The 13,343-nt window shown below is 40.3% G+C and overlaps 1 protein-coding gene across 1 annotated transcript in view; it reads right to left on the reverse strand.

The window, feature by feature from the left end:
• LOC124709129 (Bloom syndrome protein homolog) overlaps positions 1-13,343 on the reverse strand; it is a 189,955-nt gene that overhangs the window by 113,582 nt on the left and 63,030 nt on the right. The window contains exons 11-13 of the mRNA XM_047240790.1: positions 3,935-4,155; positions 1,598-1,819; positions 1,302-1,383 (exon numbers count right to left, since the gene is read on the reverse strand). Coding sequence (XP_047096746.1) covers positions 1,302-1,383; positions 1,598-1,819; positions 3,935-4,155 — 525 coding nt within the window. The remainder of the gene's footprint in view (positions 1-1,301; positions 1,384-1,597; positions 1,820-3,934; positions 4,156-13,343) is intronic.

Consider the following 13,343-nt stretch of genomic DNA (forward strand, 5'->3'; position numbering starts at 1 on the left):
CAAAAGTCCTGGGTTTGAGTCCTAGTCTGGTACCCAGTTTTCATCTGTCAGGAAGTTTCATATCAGTGCATGCTCCCCTGCAGAGTGCAAGATTCAATCTGGAAACTGTCCCTCAGGCTGTGGCTAAGCCATGTCTCTACACTATCCTTCCTAGTAGGAGTGCTTGTCCTGCAAGTTACATGGGATATGATAAGTGAAGTTTGGTAAATAGAGTCACCAAAAGTAAATCCCCAATGTATCATACATGGACTGCTTACTGTCAGTGTATATTACTGATTACGACTTATTAAAATGATACTTGGCCTTTTAATGTGGAAACTATTCAAAACTGAGGGTTAGTCAGAAAGCACCAGAGAGATGTAGGTTGGGAACAAACAAGAAAACAAACTGGAGAGTAGGATATAGATGTAATTGTAAGAACAAAGAAATAATGGTTGGAAAGACATATTGCTATGTGAACTAATGGTAGTATTTTGCTGGATTCTGAAAAATAAGATAAGACAGAGATAGTGATGTAATGGGAGGTGGGCAGATAAGATTAGAAACATGCAGAAGCAGCATGGACACATATCACAGAACACAGTGATGCATGGCAAAACAATCTAGGCAGGTATTTCTCCAGCTGTTGTTATCAAATGGCTGACAATGATGGTATGATAAAAATGAAGATGATTGTTAAAATTAACAATAATGCACTATCTTTTGTAACTGAAATGACTGCAACAGCATACATACATACACAGCATAAAATTAAATTATAGTCAAAGAAGGCTAGGAAAAAATTATACTTCTACACAACAGCAACAGGAAGCACTAACAAAAATTAAAATGATGATGCTGATGTTTGGTCTGTGGGGCGTTCAACTGCGCGGTTATCAGCTCCCATACAAATTCCAAACCTTTGCTCAGCCCAATCTCGCCAATTTCATGAATGATGATAAAATGATGAGGACAACACAAACACCCAGTCATTTCGAGGCAGGTGAAACTACCTGATCCTGCTGGGAATCGAACCTGAGATCCCATACTCGGGAAGCAAGAACGCAACCGCAAGCTGCGGACATAAAAATTAATATCAATACTAATTTTCACTACTAGAAGTCACTTTCATCAGTGGAAGTGAGGAAAGATCTGGAGGAATATTATTCAGCGTTAATGCAATAACAGACAGTTCTCAGTGAGAGACAGTTGGGTCACAAGTGATGATGTACTGTGTGTGTGTGTGGTTTTTTTTTTTTTTTCCAACAATTTGGTGAGTAATTATCTTTATCCATTTTCTTTTTCAATATTTTTTCACATACCTGGTTCCCTCTTTAATAATTCCAAATATATAGAGTTCATTTCATTTGGATTAATATCTCCAGAGAGATGCCCAGCTGGAATCTGTGGGAAAAGAAACAGTGAGAAAAAGTATACATAGATCTATTAAAATTTCTTAAAACAACAATTACTTCAATATTAGCTGAACTGGTAACATTTATTCGACAGTAAATATATGGCTTAATACTGTTTGCACGCATATTTTGGATAAATAATATTACAGTATTACAATGAAAGTATGTTTTAAGTTTTATATCAAGATTTTAAATCAACTTACATCAAGAGAGTTAAGTTTCTGCACTTGATCAATAATAAGTGATCGAAGAGGTGATATAATTATTGTGACTCCTGGATCAATAAGTGCTGGTAACTGATAGCAGAGAGACTTCCCTCCACCGGTTGGCATCAGGACAAAACAGTCATGACCCAGCAGAGATGCATTAATTGCTTGCAGCTGGTTTGGACGAAATTTGTGCAGACCGAATGTCTGACGGAAAACCTGTGAAAGATGAATACAAGTGGTATAATTTCTGTAGACTGTTTTCATCATGGATGGCAACATTAACTAATTCACAAATGACAAGGAAAGCTTGTCATGATTCAAGGGTAAAAATAAAAATTTTGCTGTATAACAGCATTCACAGTGTAATGAAACTTTATAAAATATTTAAACTGTTTGGTGGTTTAAAAACAAATCCAAACCTCTGCCTTTTGACAGCAATGCTCAGATCATCCAAGTCTCCTGAGCAGGGTCAAATTCAAAATTTTAAGGTACTAGAGACATAATGGAAGATGGAAGCTCTGATAGCATAACTGAAAAAGAACAAAGGTCCACCTCCAAGAAATAATGTGGCATTTAGCAGGTAGTTTTAACCTACTAAAATATTTTAAGTTTAATATTAATTTTTGTCTACAAGCACAACATAAAATTCTACAATTTACAGTCATTGGAAAAACTTTAATTTAGGATGAAACATAAGTTTTGGGAGATATTGAAAAGTATCATAATTGGAGAAAAACAAACTCTACACAGCCACACTATTAAAACTGAAAAAAATAATAATATTTTTAAATTTTTCAAATCCAATCCAATTGCCAGATCTTAACCCTTAAAAGAAGTTGTAAACTTTTTCTCAACATAAAAGATCAATTACAATGCATTTACAGTCATATTCACATCAATACACAGCAATCAAAATATGGAGGTGTTTCTTCAACTAATTATTTTCAAGATTCACATATAAAGATGATATCTAAAAAAAAACAATTGAAAATCCAAGATGGAATAGTGGCAATAATATAAAAAGAGTAGATTGCTACCCAGCATATAGCCGAGATGGTGAGTCGCAGACAGCACAACAAAATGACTGGATAACAAGTAAGCTTTCAACCAAATTGGCCTTTCTCCGAATTAGACAAAACACACACACACACACACACACACACACACACACACACACACACACACAAATGTTTCTCCACATCCATGACCACTCAAGATGGTTAGTTTGGAAAGTTTTGCATAACACTGTCTAGACAGAAAGAAGAAATGCAATCAGTAAACTTCTGATGAGCACAAAACAACCATGTCAAACAAAAAGTGTGAAAACAATATAATGGAAGGAAACATTCCACGTGGGAAAAATTATATATAAAAACAAAGATGAGGTGACTTACCGAACAAAAGCGCTGGCAGGTCGATAGACACACAAACAAACACAAACATACACACAAAATTCAAGCTTTCGCAACAAACTGTTGCCTCATCAGGAAAGAGGGAAGGAGAGGGGAAGACGAAAGGAAGTGGGTTTTAAGGGAGAGGGTAAGGAGTCATTCCAATCCCGGGAGCGGAAAGACTTACCTTAGGGGGAAAAAAGGACAGGTATACACTCGCACACACGCACATATCCATCCACACATACAGACACAAGCAGACATATTTAAAGACAAAGAGTTTGGGCAGAGATGTCAGTCGAGATAGAAGTGTTGAGGCAAAGAAGTTGTTGAAAGACAGGTGAGGTATGAGTGGCGGCAACTTGAAATTAGCGGAGATTGAGGCCTGGCGGATGACGAGAAGAGAGGATATACTGAAGGGCAACCTATCCGAACTCCGGAGATGGGAACTTGCCCTTCAGTATATCCTCTCTTCTCGTCATCCGCCAGGCCTCAATCTCCGCTAATTTCAAGTTGCCGCCACTCATACCTCACCTGTCTTTCAACAACTTCTTTGCCTCAACACTTCTATCTCAACACTTCTATCTCGACTGACATCTCTGCCCAAACTCTTTGTCTTTAAATATGTCTGCTTGTGTCTGTATGTGTGGATGGATATGTGCGTGTGTGCGAGTGTATACCTGTCCTTTTTTCCCCCTAAGGTAAGTCTTTCCGCTCCCGGGATTGGAATGACTCCTTACCCTCTCCCTTAAAACCCACTTCCTTTCGTCTTCCCCTCTCCTTCCCTCTTTCCTGATGAGGCAACAGTTTGTTGCGAAAGCTTGAATTTTGTGTGTATGTTTGTGTTTGTTTGTGTGTCTATCGACCTGCCAGCGCTTTTGTTCGGTAAGTCACCTCATCTTTGTTTTTATATATAAAAAGTGTGAAAACAAATACATACTTTTAACATTTCATTTGAGTGTGGGAAGCCAACCCCATCAAATTCTCCAGTAATGCCATCATTCTTCAAATTACTGTGAAACTGTCCTGTGCTTTGTTTGTTTGAAGTAACTGTCTTCTTTGGAGTGAATTTATTTGGTTGTGTGTTGTGGTACAAGGCTGAATTATAATTGATATTTCCACTGGAATCAGCATTTTTTGTGGCATGATTTGATTTAGGCACTGTAAAAAAAAATTAATAAATAAATAAAAAATAAAAAAACACACCACAGTTAAAAGAAGTATTCTCAATGTCAAATATTTCAAAATTTGTTTTGCACATGCAAATTGCAGATGTTGTCCTATTTATTTTCCATGTGTTTCAAGTACTTTTTAACCTGCTTTGCCTCAGTAAACCGAGCAACTAAGATCTCTAGTAAATCTGAATACGTATGGGACATTTTATCCGCACAAAAGATTACCTATGTTTTTCAGTTTGGTCTAAAAAATTACATTCTGCTCCAGTAATCAAACAGCAATTTGGAAATGCGATGACAGTTCTTCATCAAAATTACATTGTTTCCTTTCCTGTAACTGCCTAATTAGGCTGCTGCCCCGTAATATACAACATAAATATTAGCTAGAGTTCTAAAGACAAGGTAGACATTAACTAAAAAAAGAAAAAAATGATCACATTGCATTACAACATCCATGTCACACAATACAATATTTATTAGACAGCTTATTTCCCTCATCTTCCATTCATTTCACTTCTCAAAGGTATCAAATTATAATAGCACAAGATCACTTGACGTTTGTCATTTGATTCACTAACTTATAATAGAGCATGTGTACAAGATATGAAAATTGTTAATAATTAACTGAATTTTCCATTAAAACTTGACAGGACATGACAATATTCAAAAGGAAACAATTTTCAGATGTTCTGAAAAATATTATTTATTTACTCACATATAGGCTTTTGGCATCTAACACCAAATACTGATGAAGCCATAAAATGTCAGAAGCTGGTGTGTGGATAAATAAATAATATTTTGCAGAACATCTGAAAATTATTTCCTTTTTAATATTATAATTAATCATTTCACACATCATATCAATTAAATCTTGAATATTTTTATTTACAGTTAATCATTAACTATAACCCTCATCTACCTCACAGGTCGCTTTTACTGTTATTTAGAATGACCTAACTATTTTTTCTGCCACCTGAGGAAGAAAGATGTGGTTCTGAAAGTTTGACTTTACATAATTGATATTCTGAGTATTTATGTCAGCTGTACTGGATTCTGCAGCCCGCCAGTTAGGTCTCAGCCAATTCCATTTATCTTAACATAAATTCTACAATTCTGTATTTGTTTTTCTCTGCTTCCTAGAGCCAATTACATTGTATGAGTGTCATAGGTTGCTAACACAATTGTGTCTCTTTCAAACAACATTACTGTAATTATCACTAAAAATGGTTTTAGATATGAAACATTTAAATAGATTATTTGCCATAAATAAAGAGTTTGGATGTTTATTAATTACATACGAAGTGGTGACACCAGTTAAGAGCATCATGAAACAGTCAAAACAGCAGTTACAACAGCAATGAGCAGAAATGGAACAATTGCAGCAAAAATTACAGCACCTGCAACAACCGATACAACAGCAGTGGCATCAGTTACTGTGCTACCAGCAGTGGAAGCACATGGAGGATAAGGCCACACTGCAATAGTGACACAAGGAGCAGCTTCAAACATGGCCCAAAGCAGAGGGATCACCTATGGCACCGCTAAAAAAGTCACCACAGCCGCACGGCCAGGAAACCGCATGTTTGGATACCAGGGCAGTCCCTGCCAGGCCCCTACCGGCAGCCAACACCAGTACTGCCTGTGCCCCTCCTAGTGCAGTCCAGCCTGTGCCTACCTGCAGCCATCAGATCGATGAGTCCGATTAGACTGCAGCTAGCTCATGAGAATTGTCCTGGAACTGCAAGTGAACTGTGTGGCACTGAAAACACCACCCCTCTGGATGGATTATCCTTCACTTTAGTTCACACCCATCGAAAGCTGTTTCGTCCCTGCTGGGACAACACAAGACTCGACCAAAGACACGTGTGGTGACACTATTGACAGCTGCTCCAGTGTTGTAATCACACACCCTGCTTCCTTCCAGAAAATATGAGTTACTAAAAGGCAAACTCATTTGGCCGTTTTCTCTCTCTGACAGGCAACACTTAAGCCAATTGTTGAGCTGGGGGAAACTGGTGATAGGTACTCACCATAATTACTGCAACACCTCTGCATCTTGCCTGACAAGACATCCCGGACCCACTCTTACAATCTCGCTTGCTAGAGATCCATCGCAATCTGCTCTCAGTAACACAAGAGATGAACTTGAGTAAGCTGGCAGAGATCATGGACACAGTACCTGAGCTTACCGTCGACTGGATGACACCACCTTGCATCTCGGCAAGTTGACACAGAAGGCTGCAGCCGTTGGTGTATACAAATGATGAGACTGCACATTGTCACTTGGGTGACGTACTGCACACTCCTCATCCTCGCTGAACTGGAACCAGTGTTTCTAACATCATCATTTAGTGACATGGCACATTAGGTTCAGGTCACTGTGTTCTTGGGCAGGAAACACGAACGGCAGCCACCCACACCTGGTGGAAAGTCTGCTAGCAGTACTGGACCAGGCAACAATTTCAATGTTTAGTGGTAATGGACAGACCCATTAAGGTGCAGCTTCTTGTGGATACTGGATCAGCTGTGTGTGTGTTTCCAAAGTGCCTTTTGTGTAAATTGTGCACAAGTTACAACTTAGAAGCTGCAACTGGTTTGCTCATAGTTACATATGGACTCGTAACTTTAAATTTGAACATCAGTTTACGAAGGTCATTCGACTGGAGTTTTACAGTCACAGACGTGACCTGTGCTGAAATCAGGCTGGACACCCTGTCCTTCTGTGGCACCATCCTGGAAGTAAGGAATGCTTCCATTTAGGATCAGGTTACATCACTGAATGTTGCATGACACCCCAAATAGTGTAGCGATCCGTTGGTACACTTCCTTGCCACACCACCGCCACTGGCTCACCATCTAAATGAGTTTCCAACTGTCATGCAGCCCGCCAGTATGTCTTCATTGCCTTGCCACTCAACAACGCATCACTTTTTCCCAAGGCGCAGTAGCTGGCCCCCGACAAACTACACATCACAAAAGCAGAATTCGACAGAACATTCCAAGCAGGCACGGCACAGCCATTGGAAAGCAACTGGGCCTCTATCCTTCAACTAGTACCAAAGAAACCAGATGGCTGCAGCCCCTGTGGCAACTGTACAACACTCAATGCATGGACAATTGTTGCAAGGTATTCTGTGCGCCACCTCAGAGATTTTGCTTGCCAACTGGCAGGGCACACTGTTTTTTCAATGTGGATCTAATGAAAGCCTACAACCAACAACCGCAGCAAAAGAGGATATCCATAAAGCTGCAGTAACTATGCCCTTTTGACTGTTTGAATCATCAAACATGTCGTATGGCTTGCAGAATGCAAAACAAACTTTTTAGGACTTTAGTGACAAAGATTTCCAGGGACTGGGCTTCTGCTTTGCCTACAATAATGATGTGTTGCTGGCATCATCATCATCAGAAGAATATGAAAGACATACCCACGCTTAGTTTTCCTAAGGTTTGCTGACTACAGAATCCTCACAAATCCAGCTAAAGGTGTCAACAGTGCTAATGAAGGGATGTTTCTTAAATTTTAGGCCTCTGCTATTGGTACGTACCTGCCTGCCGAGCAAATCCCCACACTTCCAACTTACCTGGCCCTGAAGACAAAGAGCCAAGTGTGTGTCTATCTGTGGATGATTAATTTTTACCATTATTTTTTACTCCCAGCTGCCGAAGCCCAGGCGTCCTTCCATACCATTGTCACAAGCCCCGAAGTGCATGGTTCCACACCCGTCACTTGGACTGATGAAATGCAGGCAACATTTGAAGCTGCCAAATGAACCACAAGCAAGGTAACCACCTTGCACATCTGATCCCTGGCACTCTACTAGAAATTATCTCAGACATCTCTTCCTGCACTGTCAGTGCTGTGCTACAGCAGAACGTAAAAGGACACTAGCAACTTTCGGGTTTCTTCTCCAAGAAGATCACAGAGAAGCATCATTCCTGACTACTATTTTACAAAGAACTGTTAGCAGCCTATGAAGCATTAGATACTTCAGATAAAAGGTGGAAAGGCATGCCTTCACTATATACACAGACTATTGGCCAGTGACATGTGTGTTTCCCAGCCATGAAATAACTACCCCCTGTGCAAATGAACTACCTAAATTTTATTTTGAAATTTACAACAGAATTTCAGCATACAAACGGTTTGAAAAATTTCACTGTTAATGCTCTGTGAATTTTGTCAAACTGGCAGCAGCACAAAATGATGATGCAGAGTTGAAGGACCTGTTGACAGGCAAGATGGCTCCGCACTTGTGTTGCATGCCACTGCCAGGCACTAAGGAGGTGATATACAATGACAAGTCAGTTGATGAACAGCAGCTACATGTACCCGCTCTTCTACAATGACTAGTCTTCAATTCTCTACATGGGCTCAGCCATCTGGGAATTTGTGCTACAAGTACACTAGTAATGCAGTGTTTTGTGTGGCCCTGTATACACAGAAGGACTGATGTACATGGACTCAGACCTGCACTGCCTGTCAGACATGCAAAATAACATGGCATGTACGAGCTCCACCCACAAATTTTTACATCCCAGACACACACTTCTCACACGTCCACCTGGATTTTGTAAGACCATTTCCAGCTGCACATAACTGTCAGTACCGTCTCACGGTGATCTGAAGGTACACTAGACAGCCTGAGGTAACTGGAAACACAAACTGCTGAAAACGTCATGTGCAGATGTCTTTCGTGCAATGCCCCAATTGTGTGGGATACATCTGACAAGGGTTTCACCATATCACAGAGTGACACCCTTCCAGTAGTGCTGTCAGACTGCACAGGGCATTAAAAGATGACTTGAAGACCTCCCTAGTGAAGCTGGTGCATGGCAAATTCCTGAGTCATGAGACTGACTGGAACAACACATCACCGGAAATAAACTACCTTCATTTTCAAAGACCTGGCAAAACGGAGCACGTTTTCGTCTGAGGTGGTGCACTGGTGCAGAGCACTGGAACTGCCCTACCAAGGCCCATACGCACTTACAGAACAAAATGATCAGACACTCATGCTTCGCATTAAAGGGGTAGATACAGTAGTGTCCATCGACTGGTGTAAGCCAGCCAAACTAAGTAGAGAAGACACTGCCGAAATGCAGGCCACCATCAGACACAGAACATTCACCACACTGCAGTCATCAGCACAGCAACATCATCCAGAGCAGTGCTGCCCATCTAAAAAGCGGACAGCCACCATCCTCTCAGACGCAGCGGTCACCTCAACATCTGCCAATCCGCTATTATCCAGCCACATCAGAAACACGTAATGGATGGAAAGTGTGGTTCCATTTTGATCCAGTGCCCATTCATATTTCAAGTCAATAAAAACATATTGTTTTTTCTTTTCCTTGTAAAGCTGTAGCTGTGGTGTAGTGACCTCAGATTGCAGGTGAATGACAAACACTTTGGAGACCACCCTCTCCAGCAGTCAGTACACCTCTACCTGCCACGGAGCAAGCATCAGTGTGTGTGTGTGTGTGTGTGTGTGTGCTGGCCACAGGTTACATAGCAATAACAAGCAAGACTATAATAGTACATGTATCATTTATGTATCTTGTTGTTGTGCTGACTAATAAAAAGTCATTATCTTAAAGTGAAGAGTGCTATTTATTGCATACCTAGAAGTTGAATGTTTGTATTTATCACATCATGAGCATGCAATGTAGAACACAAACATACTAAACCAAGAACAAAAGGAAACTTAATACAACAGATGGATAAATAAGTTCATAAAAATAATTTGGCAAATGTGAGCACTGATGGTAGTGTTTGCCAAGTCTTGCATGGTACACAAGGTTGGATGTATCTAATATTGTAAGAAACACAGACACCATAGTGAAGCTTCATCTCTGAAGATTGTTTTCCTCCTCAACAAGTTAGATTTGAGTCAGCTGCGTACTTTATGTTTAGCGTATCCTTCTGTAAGCACAAAAGAATGTCTTCCAAAAGGGATCACCTTTTCCAGAGATTTGATAGGATTGGAAAATAACAGCCAACCAGTTTCAGAATTAAATGTTTATTTATTAACCATTTACCATCGTTTCAACAAATATAAATTTTTCTTCTTCAAAAGGAAAATGGGCCTATTGAACAAATTATTGCAAAACGGTTGCAAATGTCAACCAGAGAAGTTACCAAATTTGATAAAAATAGTTAAAATAAAATTTTTAGAAGAGCATACTCACTTATAATATCACATAGGCATAAACGGATGTAGAAGCCATAAGGCTCTTGTCTAGTACAATGTGCACGTCACCCTCAAATATCAATTGTTAACAAGCATAATTGAAGGCAGTAGCCCAATACTGCAGGGTTTTTGTCATAAAACTTCAAAATAAAACACACGACATTGACTCCAGCTAACATTTAGAATGGCACATACAAGGTTAGTGATGTGAGCCAACTGACTACGATGTGCAACACACTGGTGATAGGTAAACTATGATAGGTGGTGCTTACTGCCTGATTCAGCAAATAAAATGGTTAATAGTTAAAATTAAAACAGAATAAAACTAATTAAAATAGAAAAAGAGGGGGGGGGGGGGGGGGAGGTGAGGGAGCCGTTAAAGTCATATGGTATATAAAGAGCAAGTAGGCTCTGGTAAAGGTGGCTAATTCCTTGCAAATGCGGGCATAAAGCAGCATGAGGAGAGCTTGTAAATAAATACATGAACATCCAAGTAACAGTATATGAAGCTATACATTTTATAAACAGGACATAACTAACATGAAAGAAAAGATACTTAAAGGGTAGACTGTAGATTAAAATCCAAGTAAAAAGGTGGGGCAAGGGGTGGGGGCATAATTACACCGAGGTGACAAAAGACATGGGATAGCAATACGCACAAATGCAGATGGTGGTAGTATCATGTACACATGGTATAAAAGGAGAACACATTGGCAGAGCTGCCGTTTCTACTCAGGTGATTCATATGAAAAGGTTTCCAACAAGATTATGGCTGCTTTACAGTAAATAACAGATTTGGGATGTGGAATGATAGTTGGAGCTAGATGCATGGGGCATTCCACTTCAGAGATCATTAGGGAATTTAATATTCCCAGAGCCACAGTATCAAGAATGTGTCAAGAATACGAAATTGCAGGCATTACCGCTCACCACGAACAATGCAGTGGCCAAAGGCCTTCACTCAATCACGAAGTGCAGTGATGTTTGCATAGAGTTGTCAGTTCTGACAGACGAAAGTGAAATAACTGCTGAAAGCAATGTGGGACATATAGTATATATAACTGTTAGGACAGTGCAGTGAAATTTAGTATTAATGGGCTATGGAAGCAGACGACCGACACAAGTGCCTATGATAACTGCACAACATTGCATGCAGTTTCCCTCCTGGGCTTGTGACCATTTTGGTTAGACCTTAGATGACTGGGAAACCGTGGGCTGGTCAGATGAGTCCTGATTTCAACAACTAAAATCTGATAGTAGGGTTCGAGTGTGGTGCAGATCCAAGTTGTCAACAGGGAAATGTGCAAGCTGCTCATGGCTGCATGATGCTATGAGCTCTGTTTACATGGAATGAACTGGGTCCTCTGGTACAGCTGAACTGATCATTGATTGAAAATAGTTATGTTAGGCAACTTGGAGACCATTTGCAGCCATTCATGGACTTCATGTTCCCAAACAACGAAGGAATTTTTATGGATGACAATGCACCATGTCACCGTGCCACAATTGTTTGTGACTAGTCTGAGGAAGATTCTGGACAATTCGAGGGAATAATCTGACCCCCCCAGATCACCCAACATGAATAACATCAAACATTTATGGCACATAACTGAGATGTCAGTTCATGTACAAAATCTTGCACTGGCAACACTTTCGCAACTATAGAGGCAACATGGCTTAATATTTCTGCAGGGGGCTTCCAAAAAGTTACTGATTCCACACCATGTCACATTGCTGCACTACACTAGCCAAAATGGGGTCCTATAAGGTATTAGAAGGTATCCCACGACTTTTGTCATCTCAATGACAATGAAGTAACAGCTAGGGAAACTAGCCATGAATGGTTAACAGTTTTAAAACTGTTGGAAGTAACATGGAAAGCAAGGAAACACATTATAAACTGTCAGACAGTGGATAAAAACAAAAATGTGTGAAACTGAACTGAGCAGTACATACATAACATGAAACGCAAAGAAAGATATAAGCAGATTAAAATAAGCTTAAAAATGGGGCGAAAGGAACCATGGGGTACATTTTAAGTATGAAATATTAAAAGAGAGAAAGTAACTATGCATTACAAAATTGAAGGTAGACTTCATAAATGGAAATAGAATTCTGAGGGAAGTTAACATTGCACAGAGACCAACAGTGACTGGTAAACATGGCCTGAGGTAGCAGCTCAAAAGCCTTCAAGGAAATGTCTAGTTGCAAACTGGTGCTAATTGTTCAAAATATTGCCATCTTTGTACACTAAGAATTTGAAAATTTCAAGTTTTTCACGTAATTCTAATCTCTGCCCTTTTACCTCTTTGTGCAGAATTACAGTATCCTCTGATTTTCTCCCTCCCCTCCATGAACCATGGACCTTGCCGTTGGTGGGGAGGCTTGCGTGCCTCAGCGATACAGATAGCCGTACCGTAGGTGCAACCACAACGGAGGGGTATCTGTTGAGAGGCCAGACAAACGTGTGGTTCCTGAAGAGGGGCAGCAGCCTTTTCAGTAGTTGCAAGGGCAACAGTCTGGATGATTGACTGATCTGGCCTTGTAACAATAACCAAAACGGCCTTGCTGTGCTGGTACTGCGAACGGCTGAAAGCAAGGGGAAACTACAGCCGTAATTTTTCCCGAGGGCATGCAGCTTTACTGTATGATTACATGATGATGGCGTCCTCTTGGGTAAAATATTCCGGAGGTAAAATAGTCCCCCATTCGGATCTCCGGGCGGGGACTACTCAAGAGGATGTTGTTATCAGGAGAAAGAAAACTGGTGTTCTACGGATCGGAGCGTGGAATGTCAGATCCCTTAATCGGGCAGGTAGGTTAGAAAATTTAAAAAGGGAAATGGATAGGTTGAAGTTAGATATAGTGGGAATTAGTGAAGTTCGGTGGCAGGAGGAACAAGACTTCTGGTCAGGTGACTACAGGGTTATAAACACAAAATCAAATAGCGGTAATGCAGGAGTAGGTTTAATAATGAATA

The sequence above is a fragment of the Schistocerca piceifrons genome, chromosome 7 (genome assembly GCF_021461385.2).
Source record: "Schistocerca piceifrons isolate TAMUIC-IGC-003096 chromosome 7, iqSchPice1.1, whole genome shotgun sequence".
Classification (NCBI taxonomy): Eukaryota; Metazoa; Arthropoda; class Insecta; order Orthoptera; family Acrididae; genus Schistocerca; species Schistocerca piceifrons.